The sequence below is a fragment of the Chelonia mydas genome, chromosome 11, assembly GCF_015237465.2.
Source record: "Chelonia mydas isolate rCheMyd1 chromosome 11, rCheMyd1.pri.v2, whole genome shotgun sequence".
Lineage (NCBI taxonomy): Eukaryota > Metazoa > Chordata > Testudines > Cheloniidae > Chelonia > Chelonia mydas.
Window position 1 is genome coordinate 58,296,778 of NC_051251.2, and position 19,941 is coordinate 58,316,718.

General features: G+C 38.8%; 1 protein-coding gene across 19 annotated transcripts in view; it reads right to left on the bottom strand.

The window, feature by feature from the left end:
* Positions 1–892: 892 nt before the first annotated feature.
* Positions 893–19,941, bottom strand: part of FAM126B (family with sequence similarity 126 member B) — a 99,939-nt gene continuing 80,890 nt past the window's right edge. For 12 of the 19 annotated variants that reach the window (XM_043524816.1, XM_027833972.3, XM_037912923.2 and 9 more), the window contains 3 exons: positions 16,710–16,869; positions 15,098–15,265; positions 893–9,127 (listed from right to left, as the gene is read on the bottom strand). In XM_043524816.1, the coding sequence (XP_043380751.1) occupies positions 8,523–9,127; positions 15,098–15,265; positions 16,710–16,869 (933 nt within the window). In that variant the 3' untranslated portion in view covers positions 893–8,522. The remainder of the gene's footprint in view (positions 9,128–15,097; positions 15,266–16,709; positions 16,870–19,941) is intronic. The other 7 variants (XM_043524822.1, XM_043524820.1, XM_043524823.1 and 4 more) reach the window with 1 other exon arrangement.

A 19,941-nucleotide genomic window follows, 5' to 3' on the forward strand; every position in this document is an offset into this window, starting at 1 on the left:
CCGTCAGTCAGCGCCTCCTTAAGGGCCCCCTTGCCTCAGCGCCGGGGGTGGGAGGGCGTTGTGGTTTGCAGAAGCATTATTCTACATGCTCAAGCAAGTGTTTGACTAAAAGGAGGCTTTGAAGGAGGATGGGTGCAGCAGAGGTCATTTTTCTTATTTGTGTAAAGGAAGTGATTCCACAATCTGAAATTTAGATCAGAAGCCCCCTCTCTTACTGAAGTCTTTCTTCATCACCGTAAAATTTGTATAGACAGGATGGTGGAAAGGCTTCGGTCTCTGCTCACAGAAAATTAGCTTACTGAACTCAGCAGCACCTGGAGTGTATACCATGTAAACTCTAAGCATATTCCAATATTTTCAAAACTAGTCTCTCTTGGTTATTATGCAATTTCATTTGTAAAACGGTAACAGAATGATACACTTCTATCTTCTCACTACCCGTGTCCTCTGGGCTTTCTTCCTCCCTTTTACTCTCTGCACTTTCCTCTTCTTCCTGTTCCTTCACAGGGATAGCCTCCTTTACTGCATATTAAGTTTACTTGGAAAAATTAAAATCAGTAAATACTCTTTTTTGTATGGGATGAAGTGTATTTACACAACGGACTGACACCCAAGGAAAGTTATCAGGTAAATTGGCATTAGCAGGATATTAATCTGAAATACAGTCCATTAGTGTTGACAGAGATATATTGCATATTAATTGTCCAGTACTCCCCCAGAAGCACTCAGTATCTGTGCTCAGCATAGGTCATCTAAGTTTGTAAAATGAATGAAAGACCATTGCACTAAGAAACTGTTTAGAAAGAGCCACTACATATTGACCTTAACAGAAGCAAATCTATAAAACAAGAAAACTATGCTCAGGTTAAAAAAATACAGTTGACACAAGGTGTACATATTCATCCAGAAACACCACAATATTTATTTAATATTGTATATATATATATATTCTGCATTGCAGACTGTTTTCCATTTTATACATCTCTATTTACAGTGATTTAAAATATTCTTTTTTTTTTTAATCTCTGGCAAATATTTACAAGGTCAACAGTAACTACATTTCACATTTCAACAACAATCAACAGCATTAACCAGTTTCAGTAAGACAGTTAAGATAATGGCTTACATGCACTGATAACATGATCTTCAATATGTGTCATCTTCAGCTCTGTAAGAATGAAGATTTTCACTGGTTCCAGGTTAAAGGACATCATGCAACAGAGACTGCATTTACTACATACCCATTCTGTTTAGTTTTTCACCAGCACTATATCCTGAATGTTTGTGAGTGCATACCAACATGCAGGGTTACACTGGTGAAAAAAGGGCGTCTCCTACACAATTGAAACCCTTTTGCCAAACAGATTTGTCCACAGAAAGTAGGTTATTTGCTGTCTATACTCCTTTTGTGACAGTGATAAGATTACATAATGCCAAAATAGTAAAAATCCTTCAGAAACCTTAGTTCAGAGAAATAAACCTTGTATGACAGAAACAGTAAGAAAATACTATCTCAATCCTTGCAGATTGTTTCATTTTGCTAGTCAAACTGACTGCAAATTCTGTATTGTTACACGAACAGTAAGACTCAAAAGATTCATTGTAAAGTAGAGGAATTTATTACAAATTTAAAAAACACAGCATGGGGTACCCCAGTTTACTTATAGCAAATAAAAGCTACCATAGTAAGTCCAAAAAGATAATCTAATTATTCAAAATCTTTACTAACTTTTGCCTGGTGTCCTTGATATGGAAAAATGTTTCTAGTTAAATGACTCTTAAGGTTATTTACTTTTTTACATGGTTTCATTCCATAAATAACCAACTAGTAACGCCCTTGCCCAAAAGTATGCACTTTTCTGCAAGAAAACAGTAAAATGTAGTGTTTCCAAGTCATATTTGAACACACAAACATTTTGACCACTAGCAAACCAATGGATACTTTGCAAAGACAAGTAATTTATCCTGAGTGATTGCTAACTCGCATTGACTGCACATTAGAAGCCATGTACTTTTTGCTAGTAACATTTTTCATAAAAAAATATGCAAGACTAATGAATGGTCTGAACTGGAGGGAAAAGTTTCAGTAGCTTATTTTCTGTCACTTTTAAGTCCTATAATGTCAAGGAGAAAAAATGTAATTTACTTAGAGAAACTACAATCAACCTGTTAAATTTCCTATTCAGTGCTAGAAAAGAGCAGGATCAATTGTCCTACACCTGAAATAAAGATACAGTGACAAAGCACCATAAAGGAGTCTTATTGGAGGGTACATCTAAACTATTAGTTATCTGTGTTACAGACTTGATATAACTATTTGCTCATTTGAAGGCATTTCAGTAATTAACTTGGTTTTTCTAGAGCTGATTAATTTGTTTGGAAATTCGATTTTTTCAAAACTTCGTTTGACAGAAATGTTCAGTCAAAATACAGGGGTCTTCTGCTCTATTCGCTCACACTTCACGCACTGCTTGTAAGCCTGTAATATGAATTCATGACAAAATAATTAGTTGGCAAAGACCTAGCTCAAAATGCAGTCCAGGATCTCAAAATAACTGTACAACTGTTTCCTTCCATGTTTCGTCACAGGAATAGAAAAGCAATCCTTTACATTAGAAGGGACAATTTAGTGAAGGATGGACCCCATTTTAATTACATTTGGTCCCTTAATGGTCTCTTTTGGTAAACTCTCTGATGCATATAGGAAAGATAAAAGGAATTTGTTTTTCTGTTCAAAAGGGATGACACTAAATCTTGAAACAGAAACATCAGTTTGCATCTAATTTAGTTAAATCTAGAATTAAGCTGTCTGATTTGGGATAGATTGTCCATTAATAAAGTTCATTTCTCGTCCAGATTGTATCTGAGGTTTTCCGTATTAGACTTCTAGGGAGAACTACAAAATAAACAACTTATTCTTATCGCAGATACTGACCCTAGCCAACCCCCAGGTAAAATTTACTCATTATTTTAAGTGGCTACAGCTATTTCCTTTCTTCCTGTTTTATGCTTTGCAAGCTGGGCTTAATAAGGTAGGATTTTAAAAAGCCATATTAAAAATATTAGCAATGGTCATATGAACATATGTATGCCAGCCTTGCAAAATCTTATTCTCACGCTCACTTGGGGTGTTTTGTTTTGACATAACAGTGACAGATCAGTTTCCCCCACTCCTCTCCATTATCTTCCATCAAAATGTAATAGGTATATACACTGGGCTCTCTGCTGATCTATTATGACAATTTTGAAAGAAGGGTTTATATGTTCATTTATACTTCAGCCATAGAAAATTTCTAAATAAAACTTTTGTGCAATGCACAACCTTGATTATCCAAATGCCATAAGGAAAAAATGAGGAGAAACAAGGGAATTTTCAGTAAGGCCCAAGTCCTAGAAACAAACACTAAGTTTAAAATACCAAACAATATCAAATATTGTATGGTCTGGTTTAAGCTGAATACTCAGTGCATGTATGCTATAGTGAATTTGCCCTTTTTATTTTACATGTTTGGAATGGACTGGCACAAGTTACTTCTGGCTTTGCCCCTTCAGTTCTACAATCATTCCTGACTCGAGAAATAAAAATACATGTTCATTGTCCACGCATGAACTATTCTCACAATGCCAATGGATACAATAGATATACCTAAAGCACTTGATAGTAAGTTTAACATATTACAGTAACATGTCTTAGACTTAGGCAATGCTAGATTGCAACAATTTAGGGTTTGTATGATTTAATATTTAAAATATCAAGACTGTCTTTTTGTTCTGTTTGTATAGTGCATAATAAATAATAGGTTAGCTCATATTATATTTATCAATTTTTTCCACAGTTTAGGGGGACAATATTTTGTACAACTTAATTACAAAATTATTTTCTTTGATTGAAAAGTCATTTTGTTCATTTCTTTCTTCAGATTGTTTTGATTTCCAAGAGTTTTTTATTTTTGATTTTAAAAAAATCAATCTGAAATTATTTATCAATCCATTTGTCTGAATTGTTTCCAGGTTTAAGAAAATTAAAATGCCTTAAATCTTAAAGCAGATAGCAACTGGCTTATCTGGAAGGACAAAGAAGTTTAAACTGTTGATTTAAAAATGGCCTCAGTGTAGAATAATCTGTTCCAAAATTAATCTTCAAAATATATTTGTGAACCTTTTTTCATTATTTTGACATTTTTTCCCTTGAACTAAGCTTTAAAATTAATTACTAGATATTCAAAAAGCAAAGCACCCCACTTTGTATTTGCCACTATTTAGTAGTAGATCTTACCCCCTTAATTTTCTAATATGTTTACATTTATATACAATACACACAACTGAGGCAACTGATAGTCAACATATGACAAATGTATGTACTTACCCACACACAAACCTCACATGGTGAGAAAAAGCTCTGCCCCAGTACATTCCACTATTCACAAAAGTAGTGCAAATAAAATATTTTGTCAGAAAACAATATTTTCACTATTCCAATGTTAAAGCAGGTGATTTTAATTACTTTAAAAGCTTAGTAAGAGAAATATAAGAATTTGTTTGGAAATGTCAGATTTATGTATTTGAGACTATTATATTTGCAAACCATACAAATATCTGATATAATAAATAATTGGTGTGATAAAATGTTCACTGATACAGAATGGAAGGACAGGCTTCACACAGCTAAAAAAGCTTTTTCAGGGTCACATCACAAAGGGTATTCCAATCTGTATTTGAGATGTACAATAAGGTACAAAGTCTCAATATTCTGAAAACTAAATTAAATGGATGGATAGTACAGTATTTAATCTTCACTTGCAACATTCGTTTAAACAGCTATTACTTGTCATCTTGCTGCCTGCATGAAAAATGGCTCACAACTCAACCAAAATACCACTTAAAATAGCTTAAAAGCTGATCAAAGATTTAATTAGCAAGCCAGTTATTTTATATTTCCTTAAATTATGAAGCCCCAGAAAAAAACAAGTTACAAATGCCAGCATATTATTGTACACAGTTATGCTAAAAGCAAGGGATAATACATTTATCCTTACTTAAATATGTATCTACACCTAGCTACAGTACCCATAGTTCCCCACCTCAGAGTTGTGCATATATACTATCTCAGATGAGGAGGAATGTCGTATTCTACATTCTGACCTTCTCTTGTATACTGCAACTGTACTCAACTATTGCAGGGGTCTAAAACTAGTGCATGATGTTACATACCAAATGCATTATAATTATGGAGAGAGAATAGAGTGAGGTAAGGATAAAGAACTTAAGCCTAAATCTTTGTCACAGTTATCAGAAACCTATTATTTTAATAGTTTTGTACTTAGTTTAACAGTAGCATACAATACCCTCCAAAGTCAACTCTGATTATTCTTTGTTTGTATCCCAAGCATTTCCTTTTCAGTTAATGCCACAGTACTTTGAAGTTCACTGACGCTCAGTACATCATATTTCACAACTACCTTGACATGGATTGATGGACATATCTAAAAGCATTAATGATATATAGCACTGACTTGACACATTATAATGACTGCTTCATTTATGTTAATGGATGAGTCATTCCAGAACACAGAGAGGTTGATCAGCGAACGTCTGACACATAGCACTCAAAGGATCCTTTGGACTAGTTATTATGTATCATGTCAGTCCATAGTGTGGAACAACTAGGATGTTAATAGGGACAAAATTTGAACTATATCAAAAAGCATCTAATAGAGAAAGTAGTGTGCATATACACAAAAGCAGGTTAACGAATACGTATAACAGATTTATAAAATATAACAAAGCACTCCACCAAAATAAGGACTAAACACCTTCAAAACTGGTTTTAAAAAAGTGACTAAAACTTAATTCAAATTTGAGCACCCATATTTGACTCCCCATTTGAAATCACAGGAATATTTCATTTTGCTGAACTGGTTTAAGTGCATTTTGTGTAAGAAATGGATCAAGATATGGAAACTTGTTTGCTAAGTTTTAGCCTGACGCAAAATTTTTTAGAAGAGTTATAAATTCCTTAGGTGAAAACTAACAATGGAAAATACAGAATATCGATAGCAGAGCTACCAAACATCACTTTTTATATTTTTGTGTACACCTATATATAATATATATATACATACATAATAAACACTTGAAAAAATATATTGGGATTCTTCCAAAACTAGCCTGAACTTCTGACTTACATTTCCACCTCAAGAACTAATATAAAGGAATAATTTGGTCCTTATCAATTTGAAATTATCTTTATCTTTATTAATATTCCTTTTTTTTTTTTTTTTGGTTTAATCTGTTCCAAATACATCTCTACTCCTCTTTAAAAACATCAGACAAGCTTCTGCACAACCACAGCCATCATATTAAGTGTCTCCATTGCCAGTACTTTAGAAAACAAACTGACAAGTGTAGCCATCTCTTGCTATGTTGTGAAGCATCACTATTTTTTACAGTACATATTTTTAGGTCAACTTTACTCCAGGGCATTACCTCTTGGCTACTCCAGATTTTGTCTTTGTTCTGTCAATTTATGCATCCCTGACAGTCCTTGCAACTTAGCTGCAGTTTTTAAAGAGACAATAAAGTGTTGTTTCCTTTTTCTTAACTGAATGTTTGTGTTTAAAGTGTTTGAGATTTTTGCATAATTCTGAATGCTGTTTGATGCTATCATTCCTCTTTGAATGTGAAATATGAAGATTAAGTGACCAAGTAACTCATTCAATAATAAAAATGTCTTCCTTTAACTGTTTAAACTATAAGCTTGAAAGTCACTTTGGAAAAAATGCTACTTGAAATGAGGGTGTTAAAAAGAGAAGAAGAATCAAAAGCTCGAAATAACATTTAAACAACCAACCCATTAAATAACCACTAGCAATGTAATGCCATTTTAGTTCTGAATTTCATACAGTCTTTATAAATCAAAAGATAGCCTGTTATTGGTAGCCATTTGTGTATATTTTTTCACAGTGAAAATTATAAAACCAAAGTGCCTACATAATGAAAAAAATTAACTCTCATCTGTTCCATGGGTTAATGGCCTGTAAAATTCCAGGTCACAACGGAGTAGAGAAACAAGGCTGAGACTTCCTCTTTTCTCCTTAGTTATCCAAAGAAAGAGACAGGCTAAAATATGATGAACATTCCCTTTTCTAATCAGAAATGAACTTTTAAGTAGTGATCTCCAGCATAGGTACCAACTGCTGCCCATCCATCAATCACTTAGATTCAGGACTTGGCTCAATGGCATGAGATCAGAGTTTTCTAGGAGATTGCCTGCCTCCATCAGCAAAACGATCAGATAATATTTACAAAATGCAATGGATTGTAAATACAAAGGCAGTGAAGTGTGGTCCTTCTGGGAGAAAATACTGGAGTACCCCGTTATACCAACATTGTTTCTAGAAAGTGTTGCACATTGACGCTTCAGTGTTTCCAGCAAACCATTATCTCAGTCCCTGATGCAGCTCCTTGGAGGATTATGTCTGGACTACAGTTTTCTTAATCTACGCTGTGACTGAACTAGGAACACCTAGAAAGCAGGAGGGGCTTCCTAACAGCTTTGATACCATAGAATGCAGCCTGAGAATCCCTCTGTTTACCTGAAGATGCACTTGTTCAATTCAGTGATCATCACCTCACGCAAATAGAAGCAGAGCTAGTAGTTAATTGTTTCTGGGAAAGTGTGCGTCTCCTTCCCACTTGTGAATTATTTCAACAGGTCTGGCCTTTCCAAATTCCAGTCTATAAGCGGAATGACCCTGTGTCCGGGGGGGGGGGCGGACGGCGAGGAAGACATATAACATAAATATGGCTACAACGCCATAAGTAGTACACTGTGACCTACGTTCTCTACTTACAGCCCTCTCTTTATCTGAGGGGCAACGACTTGGTAATAGGCATGTCTCCGCTGCTAAACAGGAAGAGTTTCAGGAGTAGGAGAGTGGAGGTGAGGGTGGGGAAGGAAAAGAACAATTCTCATTTTTAATGGAAAAGTGCATTAGTCAGCCAGGAGCAATGACATTCCTCTCCCCCAGAACTGATTGCACAAGCTCAGAGAGGTCCAAAGTCACATTAGAATCTCTGAGGCACTCCTGGTTCTAAGAAAAATCATGATCCAGTAGTCTTTGCAGTACTGTAGACTGATAAAACTAACCCGTTTCTATTTCTTAACAAAGCCAAAGCATCATCTCATAGGGATCACATTCACCATTTCCTCCAATATCACCAGTCTCACAGTGTTGAAATGGGACTGATCAGCCTACGATGGATTGCACGTCACCCAAGGAGAAAGGAAGGTGGGGAAAAGGCATACAGTACATTTTATACTGCTTCACAACCATGTTCACAAGGGTGGGGACTGGGAGTGAGGGGAGATTTATTGCTGTTTCATACAAAATACAGGATGATATCTAAACTGAATCAAATGAGATCACAATGGTCAGTATTTTCACACTGTGGGATGAAGGTTCTTGTTCTTGCCCAAGGATGAACTGTCTGTTGGTTAAAGAGGAAGAGGGGAGTCAAAGCTACACCTGGGATATCAGCTGCATATTGAAACTTGGGGATCGAGACTGCTTTGTAAGGGGAGCCCCTGGGGTAAGGAGATCTTTACCTTCCCCAGTTTGGCCTAGCCGGTCCTCCTGTAGACTGATCGTTGAAAACCGATTGGAATTGCCAGCTGCTAGATTAGTAACACCCTCAGTGCCAACCCCAACAGTGGAAGCTGCTTGACCACCATTCACATAGTCAAATGATTTACTGGAGGAAGCACTGGCGGTCCGGATCAGGCTCAAGCTACTGGCTTTTGGTACCACCTGCCCAGCAGGCAGGCTGAGGTGTTTCTTTGTAGGTGTCATCTCAATTGTTTCCGCAGTAAGGTCAGTTGGTTGGTGCAGGTACTGCTTCCAAGCTACTGAATCTCGAGGGCTCTCATTGGATTTAGCGGCAGATGATGTTTCTTTATCCTTAGCTGAACGCCCACTTGCTGTTTTCCTTAAACTGCCTCTCTGGGATGTGGATGATAGAGGCTTGGTCCCAACTGGCTGGCTACTAAGGGAAGCTCCTGATGAAAATCCTTCGTCAGCATCATTGAGGTTCACAGACTCCTCTCTTCCATTTATACCCTCAGCATCTACAAAAACCCAGCACAAACAAGTCAGACCCAGAAAATAAAGAGTCAAGTTACATGAAGTGGATGTGTACAGATGTAAACAAAACATCACTAAAAACAAACTTCATTTTCAGCTCCAAACACTTTTCCACTTGTTAAAAAATACTGATTCCTACAACCAAAAATCTTCCCGCTATACATAGTGGATGTTTTAGAGTAACAGCCGTGTTAGTCTGTATTCACAAAAAGAAAAGGAGTACTTATGGCACCTTAGAGACTAACCAATTTATTTGAGCATGAGCTTTTGTGAGCTACAGCTCACTTCATCGGATGCATACTGTGGAAACTGCAGAAGACATTATATACACAGACACCATGAAACAATACTTCCTCCCACCCAACTTGATGATCACTTTAGATAAGCTATTACCAGCAGGAGAGTGGGGTGGCAGGAGGTATTGTTTCATAGTGTCTGTGTATATAATGTCTTCTGTAGTTTCCACAGCATGCATCCGATGAAGTGAGCTGTAGCTCACGAAAGCTCATGCTCAGATAAATTGGTTAGTCTCTAAGGTGCCACAAGTACTCCTTTTCTTTTTTACATAGTGGATGGTAACTTTAGTCAGCACCGAATTACAGCACTGTACGCTAGGAGCCTGATTTACCTCTGACTTGCCTTATTTTACACTGATGTAGCCTCATTCACTTCAAGGGAGTTATTCCTGATTTACACATGTAAATATAAAAAATCAGGCCCCATATGGTTTATTTATTCTCTGTTCTATTCACATGCACTGTGCCCAGTTCTCTCTCACTTGTATAAACCTATTATGCTTTTGTGAGAGAAGAATCAGAGCCTCTTTTGTGTGTACTTTTTATCTGGGTAAACCTCTCAGCTTCATCATTTCACCACCTTCTGTAGAACTGATCAGCTCATCCTGATTTAGGGCTGTACCCCAAGAGATACAATAAATGCAGCTCCTGCTGAAGTCAATGTGAGTTGCTGCAAGAGCTCAGCAACCTTTAGGAATAGGTCAGACCATTGATCACCAATTGCCACCATGCATGCAGGTGTAGTAGATTTCAGCAGAAGCCAACTGGCACATAATATGACTAAACTTTCTCCTGGAGATAAACCCTAACTCTTAATTGTCATCTCTCCCCCAAACTCCAGTCCTCCTTGCACTTCCATCATATCACCTGTAATTGCATGGAAGCCAGCTTCATGTAACCTGGCTACCTAAATATCTTCTATCTATTTGTATAGAATACAAGATTAAGCTGCAAGTGCCGCACACTGTGGAAGAGACTTCATACTTCTGAACAGGACCTGCCTGTCAAACAGCGACCTATTGCTCCAGGCCATGAATGGAGAACAGAGAAAAATCTAGAGGTGCCCTCAGTTTCCTGGGATGCAACCTGAAGTCTGGTTTTGAAAGTTGCGAGTTTAAAACCCAACTGTGAGGGTATGTCTACACTTCAATTAAAAACCCATGCCTGGCCTGTGGGGCTTGGGCTCAGGGTCTGTTTAACTGTGGTATAGACTAAATTAAACAGACCCTTATCCCGAGCTGAGACAGCTGGCACAAGCCAGCTGCAGGTGTCTAACTGCAGCGTAGACATACACTTAGTGTATTAAGTCAGTGACCTTTGGAAACAAGTGTGGGTGCAAAGGTGGATGAGCTCTGCTGGTTTACCAGCTGTATTTACTGGCAGCAGGTTCCTTTGCAAACTACTTCTAGTCTGTGATTTTCATTTTGCTCCTTTATTTTCCATTACTAAGGAAACAGATGCATTTACTTCTTAAGTGTTTGCTTTCAGTCCTATACCATGAAACGGGCTGTACAAAAAATACCAAGTATTTTCATAAAAAAATTAATTTTGTTTCAGGACATTTTGAAGCCCCAAGGAAATTCATAAAGTAGTTTTCACATCAGAACATGACAAAATATGCATTTCTCATGTATTTGAACAGGACTTCGAATTTCAAAAATTGAAGTTTTTCCATTTGAGCGAAAGTGAGCTCATTTTCAATCCAGCTGTCTTACTTTCGAGATTAAAAAAGCTAAATTTTACCATTGTTTTTTTTTAAATAAGGCCTTCAAGTAGTAAGAATTTCAGATTTCCCTGTGATAACCCTAAGTACGACTGCTTGTCGGAAACCCCACGAAATGTGCATGTTTGATAGCTTCAACTGCTGCATTACTCCAGTGACAGTTTGCTCACTCTGTTCTGGCACATACCAAAGAGACTGTCTGAAGCTCCTTAAATGGTGGCAAAAGGTTTATGAGTCTAACATACAGGAATGAACCTACCCTTCCACAGATTGTCGTCAGTGCACTGACAGAGGTAACATGTTGTTTTTAAACTTTCGAGTTACACTGCAGCCTCTTGAGGCCAGTACTTTGCTCTTGATTCTCCTTCATCATGAAAAAATATCTCGCTTGGCTATGCATCATATTTCAGAAGCAGAACAGCTTTACAGATGGGGGTTTTTGGATCCCTTTCAGGAAACCCTTTTCTTTGAAGCTAACATCACTGTTATTCCTGGGTTCAGCCTCTCAAGGGGGCACTTAGCCACTTTTTAACCTAAAGCCATTCTCAGTAGAGTACAATGCTGGTCTGCTTTATTAGGTAATCCTCACAGGTTTAATCTAATCTTTAACCTCCCATAAACTGTAGGAGACTTCACAGTACTGCAATCTTCATACCTGGAAAAAAACTTGAGCCTTAGTACAAGACAAGTACAAACTCTAAGGGATATTTTCTAATTATTAAAATGCACTTACTACAACCTCCTGAATACATATTTAAAATATGTGATTTATTTTTTTTCTTGTTTGATCAAATCAGTCCTTTAGAAATATAAAATGTTTGTCTTCTCATTTATTCACACAAATACTTCCCCACATTAAACAATGAGACATTTTATGAACAACCACCACAATCCTCAAAGGTGCTGGTAAAAGGATGATACAACCGAAACACCCTGAAAACAAAAGAACCTTTTCCCATCAGCCCCAGCATTTATATTCTTTTATACAACCATGCAAAGCTGAATAAAAGTGCATTGATTAGGAACGAGGGCAGCAGCTAACACCTCCTCTCTCAACCCTCCCTTATTCAAATGGATGATGTGCAACTTGCAGGGAGACACCCCTAAGCAATATGGGAAAGCTTTATTTGAACACTGATGCGAACACTGTGAAGAAGCACCAAAGTGTTCATGAGAAAATAATCAGGGACGCTAAACAGATTATCCTACTTCAGAAAAACACCATGAGATAGCAGAAAGAAATTGGAAGGGTAAAATTCTAAAGTATCCATTCAATTTAGAGAGGAGAATGAGAGGCTCGGTGCAAGCTTTTGGATGCTGCAACCATGCAGAGGCCCAGGCAGCACAGCAATGCTGAAGAATGAAGAAAACAGACAAGACAACATGCAGGAAAATCTCTCTCTAGTCAGATCCCAGATACTCAGGAAAGTTCTCACTGGAGTGAAGTCTTTCACCTCAATAAAATACACCTTAAATATATACAGTTATCCCACTGCATGGTAGTTTTCCTCTAAACACTACCCTCAGAAACAAGGGAGAGTGCAGTTCAGCTCCCTATACCCCTTATTTGGGGCAGAGAACCCAGAAAAAGTGGTAGGTTTCTTCTTTTCCAACAGAACAGTAACAATCAAAACAGCATCTTTCTCCTAAACAGCCCCATAACTGGACTAAAATCCTGAAAAGGAAGGAGCTTGTGAGAAAATGACAAGTCAACCACACAGCTTTTGTCTTCAAGTTTCTCAACATTTTCTATAGAATTAGTGCTTCTCTAAAGAATGCACTTTTTATGTGACACAGAAGTCAATATGAAGTAGATCCTGCAGAAGTATTACCTTTATTTTGGGATTTTTTCCATGTCAGCTTTCCCCCTACTGTTATCTACTGGCCACAAATGACCGTGTATACCTACTGCTGCAACCAACGAGAAGAGTATCAACACACATAACCCTTTTAAAAACACACCCTTTCTGCGGCATCACTAAGCCACCTCTTGGAAAACAGCAGAACATTTCATGTATTGGTTCCAAACACTAGTTTAAAAGGGATATTTATACTGTTTATCCTTCTCATAATTAGATGCATAAACAAACTTGAATGAAAATGGAATTGAATGAAAGGGATTACTAGGGTTCACCAAGAAAGATCTTTCTCGTTTCACGCTGTTGTCAGGTAGGATATTGTCCCTCAATTGAGGGTATTTGCTAATTCAAGTTTTCAGCAAAATTATCATCATCAATAAATTAACAAGGTCATGTACAGAACATGCAAAAATCATCATGTAAGTATTAGTAGTCAAATCTGCTTTAGCTCTATGGTCACTTTCCACCACAGAATAGTACTGAGTGGCAGAGTTTGTACAGTTTGAGCAAACAGGCAATTGTCAGCTTTCTATGTTCAGTTATCTGTTCAAATATTCTTCACTTTCATATCCTGGAAAACCATGCAAAGTGATTCAGACTTCAAAGGAACAAGTCAAATGATATGGATGTTTTTAAATAACTCAACTGTTAGAAAGGGAAGACTACATTCTGGGCAACCATTTTTAAGGAAGGTTCTCTGCACAGCTGAGGACTTCTCCATATCCTTCAGGACATGCACATGCAATGGTCAGTACAGTGAAATAAGACGAATCAGAACAAATGGAGTACGGATGGGGTAGGGCTCTTGTTTACTGAGCATGCTCAAACTCACTACGCACCAGGGAGCAGATTTTAAAACTTCAACAGCATCATGTTTTTGTAAGTATCTTATTTTCTAAAGAAGTGGGATGTTGTGACCCTCATTCATTACGGGCTGATTCAGTGCAGTGGGTTCCATGGTAACAATACATCAAATCTAGAAGAATCTCAGATTTTTGATTCCACAAGGACACCCCGAAGGGTATGCAGTACATATGAAACAGTCTGCAAATACTTTCTCTGTTTCAGAGAAATTGTGACCTTTATAGCTGTTGGAAATGCCAAAGGAATGTTCACACAGAAAAGAAAACTTAAATTACAGAAACAGATTAGGAAGATCAGGACTCTCGCAAATACATTTTCAGCTAAAAGCCCGGGGAATTAAGCACACCACCACCAAGAGAAGTCATGAATCAAATTCACTGCATGAAAGCATACCTCTTACCGAGTACAGATGATAAGTTAATAGACTCACTAAAGGAAAATGAACCTCTATCAGACAACCCACAGAATACTACATGTGGCTGCAAGGGCAGCTGTTGCAAAATCCAACAGCATACACCAAGAGAACCTGTTTATGAAGAAAAACGGTCACTGTTTTAAAGTGGCTAGAAACGTGACAACTTGATTCCATTTAGGGGATTGGTGTAGTTGTTTATAGCCAGTCCACTCACGCAGGCTAACAACAAGATGGTGAAGCTTTAGTGAATAGAAGTGTGGGGAATTTATTCAAAGCAGAACACTGGGAATCTACATCTTAGGCAAACCCAACTTTAACAGTGACAGGAAATTCACTTTGGAATTTTGAAACATTGTTCCAATACTATCTTGTTAATCTAAAGTAGTAGTAAGATTCTTTTATACCCTAGAACGGATTCATCAGGTTTTCTGAACTGGGCTCATGCTCATTTGGTGCAGTATTTTTCTCGCAAATATTAGAGTAAACATGCTCAGTAATAGGAAATTTCCAAGCAATCTCAACGCTCTTAGATGCTGCCCTTGCCTTTTCGTTAGCCATGCCAAGCTGCCTTTCACCACACAGAGATGCAAGCCCCAGGCCAGCCCACATGATAACAAAAGGTAGTACCTGACCTGGTGCTACGTATATAGGGGATGTGTGTATTGCAAAGAGAAGCTAATACACCCTGGGGTAGTGGAAACACGCACTAGAATGGAAAGAAGTTCTGCTTGGGGATAGGGAGCCAGGATCTTCCTCCGGCAACTGCCTCACTGACTTCTGCCTCCTCTCTGTCCTACCCTCTGTTGTGGCTGCTGCCAAGGTGGGCTCCGGTGAGCCATGCTCAGGGGTCCTGCGCACCAGCACTTCCCCCTCTTGCTCACGTTTGATCCCTAGGTCTGTGGAGCCGTGTTGGATCGGGGAGCCAGGAATGCTTGAGTCAGCCTCGTTTGAGAAGTCAAAGCCATCTGGGATTCAACACATAAAATTTTAGTGCTTTTCTGTTCCTTTCTAGGCATTCCAATCCAGGCAGGGAAAAGAGAAGATGTATGTGGACATGGAAAAACAAAAGCACTATCCACACTTAGGGCTGATCTACACTGCACTGTACTGTGGGTTATAGGGGGTGCAAATTGCAGAGTGCACGGAAATGGTGTGTTCTAATTGCTCCATGTGAACACTGCTGGAGGAAACTAAAAGGTACCTAAGCTTTTGAAAGAGGAGTATGTTAAATGCGAACTTTGTACCTTTTAGTTCATGCCAGCAGCATCCACACAGGACATTTAGAGCACACCATTTTGGTGCACTCTGCAATTCACACCCTTATAGTCCACACTGTATGCAGTGTAGACATAGCCTTACTTATATACACACATGCACATTTGTGTGCACACCCACAGAAAAAGGAAGATCAACTATATTGCATATGTGAGAGACTGGCAAACGAACAAAACAGTATCAGTGGTAAGGACAAACATGACTTAAAATCTGCAAAATGGTAACGTTTTCTTCCAGACTTGGGCAGCCTGACTTGACAGATCATGAAGCACTCTGGTTCTTGATACATAAAAATCAACTGTAAAAGAAGGGACAGGGGTTTGAAACCAGGGATCAAGTTTTCCCTCTGCGATATTTTAAGTTCCCACTTTTTACTTTCAGCCATTTATGCAGCTTTTTCAATGGATGTTTTTATACATGCAGGAACACAAAGCTTTTAAATATGACAGTGATTTCTAAGCAAGCTTTTTGCCACACTTATACTGAAGGTGCACCTGACCATGTCAAGAAAAAACTACCACCACATCTATTTTTCTTCCTTGCAGAGTTAAATACTATTCTTAGCAATATAAGTATCCATCAAGAAAAACAGGGGACTGAAGGGGAATGAGATAAATTACCCAAAAGTAGTTTAGGAATTTTTCCCTAAGAACAAATGGTCTGATTTAGAGGTGCACAATTCAATCTCCCACAGACTTAAGTGGGATCGGTGGTTGCTCAGCACCACTGAAAAAGTCAGGCCAATAGTACTTCTTGCACTAATTACAGATGGGAGGCAACATGGTCTAATGGACTGAGTGTGGGACTGGGAGCCAAGAACTAATCGCACATTGGCCATTGATACTCCATGCTACGCAACATAGAAAATTACCTAACCGCTCAAGCTTCTCCATCCGTAAAAGGAGGTAACATTTACTTACCTATCTCACAGGAGTGCTGTGAGGTTTAAAGAGTTCATGGCTATGCAGTGCTCTGAAAAGTTGTAAAACACTATATATATTGTTACAAAATACTGCTGTTTTAAAAACAATTAAATGAAACTATTCTGCCAACATTCAGATTCAGAAACTAATTGGTAACGGTGGAGATGAACACAGTACAGTATGTTATTAGCGGCACCGTGGGACTGCTCACCTTCTCTCCTCCATCGATGGCGGCGGATGGAAGCTGTCGTAATGGCAGTCCGAGAGATCCTGGGCACTGTAGGAGTAACCTCCACCTTCAGCACCTTCTGGCCTTCTTGCGACACATCAGGGGCATCAAAGGGCAATGAGTTCTTCATGGCATTCGCAACCTACGGTAATAGTAAAATCCTGTGCAAATTCACCACCCTCAACTATATTAAGAGCAGTGCCAGATTTCTTTGTCAGACTGGATGGGGAGACAAAGATTTGGCAACAGCATATCAGGCTACCACACAGACATGGCAGTGACCTCAGGACTTCATGTTTCATGACCATTGACAGGCTCATTGCAAAGCTGACATACCTGGACTATAGAGGACTTCCTTCTCCCTAGGAAGGTTTGAGCTTCCCCATTCTCATTTCATTAAATGATTTATTTGTTTTGCTGCAGATTCACTGCAGAAAAAGAGAGTGTTCCAACAGAGTCAGACTTCAAATGAAACCCAGTAGTACTATCCTTCAAGAATGAGGTCACAATCCATGTCAATGCAAACAGCACAAGTGCAATCAATGGCTACATAAATAAAAGTAGTGTTACCGTCAAAGGTCACATGATTAGCTCTCGATCTTCAACTACCCCTTTGTCAGTTTTCTACAAAATTTTAGAGAACTGCAGCATGACAAGCTCCACAATAAATTGTTCTCTACAATCAAAGATAGGTATTAGAACTGATGATAAAGCTGGAGCTCTATTTTGCAGCTCTAAGAGAGAGAGCAACTGATCTCTTCCAGCTTTGAGACTTAAAATACTATTGTAAACATAAAAGCAGCTGTAAAAATGGCATTATGGGCTTCCACATGTATTGTCTTTCAGTAACTTCCAGATGAAACCTCCCAGTTTACAAATAAAAAGATGGCTCTTCTGATAGTCAAACTAGGCTAGGAAAGTCAAGTTGGGTTTTTTGCAGCATGTGCACCATCACCAGTGTAATAAACTTGCAGTCAACATTTCAGAATTTGGTTCACAACTTTTTTTAATAGATGAGAAAAATAGAATCCAGCTCATCATCTGTGGCTGTGTTGACTTCGCAATAGTAACACAATAATAAAATAATGAATACTTTTCACTTACATATCTTAATTCAAGGATCTCAACATTTATTAAAACTTCCCCTAATAAAGCAAGCTGATAGTATTCAAAGGGGAGTGATAAGTTGAGTAACAAGGTATTGTTTCCCTAGTTATTTTTCTGCCTTTAATCTCACTCAGTCCCATCCTATACAGCAACAACAACTGCTATTATAAGTAGGACAAGCTTTTTTCTGCAATGTAGTTAACAGGCATTACGAAGAACAATGCTATGTAGTCACCCAACTGTTTTTTTCTTGGATCATTTAAAGTCGTCAGTGATTTATCAAAAGTCGAGACTGCAGAGACAGAAGTATTTTAAAGACTGAAGTTTGTATTAGGATGTATAACAGAACTGCAAGACATAGCCCTTTTAAAAATCAAGTAATTTATTTGGTTGCTCATGGCAAAGATATGCAAACATCCGTGAAATATATTTTAAAATTGACAGAACAAAACCCGGAGATGGATAGTCCAATGTCAATTCAACTGAAATCCAGATTAACTGAGGGCAGGTCTACACTACAGCTGGATGGACACTCTGAGATCAATCCACCAGCAGTCGATTTAGCGGGTCTAGTAAAGACCCGCCAAATCAATAGCAGATTGCTCTCCAGTCGACCCCTGTACTCTACCCCCAACAAGAAGAGTAAGGTAAGTCGACAGAAGATTTTCTCCCATCTATCCCCCGTTGTATAGACCCCACGGTAACTTGACCTAAGGTACGTTGACTCCAGCTACGTTATTTACGTAGCTGGAGTTGCATAGCGTAGGCTGACTTACCACGGTAGTGTAGACATAGCCTTAGTACACACCTTTAGCAAGAGGTTCTACTGTGACACAGAGGCTCATTGCTTCCAACTGGCAAAGGGTCCATGACTGTCAGCAACTCCTACTAGACCTGACAAACTCACTATACCTAACACACTGCTTTCATAGTATTTATCCATAAATAGTGTCTTGTAAAGTATCAGATGAAATGCCCTACGCTACTAGCACTCCCAGCTATCTTCGAGACACCACTGACTTCCTGAGGAAACAACAATCCTTTGGTGATCTTCCAGAAAACACCATCCTAGCCACTATGGATGTAGAAGCCCTCTACACCAACATTCCACACAAAGATGGACTACAAGCCATCAGGAATAGCATCCCCGATACCATCATGGCTAACCTAGTGGCTGAACTTTGTGACTTTGTCCTCACCCACAACTATTTCAGATTTGGAGACAATTTATACCTTCAAGTCAGCGGGACTGCTATGGGTACCCGAATGGCCCCTCAGTATGCCAACATTTTTATGGGTGACTTAGAACAACGCTTCCTCAGCTCTTGTCCCTAATGCCCCTACTCTACTTGTGCTACATTGATGACATCTTCATCATGTGGACCCATGGAAAGGAGGCTCTTAAGGAATTCCACCAAGATTTCAACAATTTCCACCCCACCATCAACCTCAGCCTGGACCAGTCCACACAAGAGGTCCACTTCCTAGACACTACAGTCCTAATAAGTCATAGTCACATAAACACCACCCTATATCAGAAACCTACTGACCGCTATACTTACCTACATGCCAGCTTTCATCCAGACCACATCACACAATCCATTGTCTACAGCCAAGCTCTAAGATACAACCGTATTTGCTCCGATCCCTCGGACAAAGACAAACACCTACAGGATCTCCATCAAGCATTCTTAAAACTACAATACCTACCTGGTGAAGTGAAGAAACAAACTGACAGAGCCAGAAGTCACCTACTACAAGACAGGCCCAACAAAGAAAGTAACAGAATGCCGCTAGCCGTCACCTTCAGCCCCCAACTAAAACCTCTCCAGCACATCACCAAGGATCTAAACCTATCCTGAAGGACGACCCATCACTCTCACAGACCTTGGGAGACAGGCCAGTCCTCGCTTACAGACAGCCCCCCAACCTGAAGCAAATACTCACCAGCAACTACACACCACACAACAAAAACACCAACCCAGGAACCAAACCCTGCAACAAATCCTGGTGCCAACTCTGTCCACGTATCTATTCAAGGGACACCATCATAGGACCTAACCACATCAGCCACACCATCAGGGGCTCGTTCACCTGCACATCTACT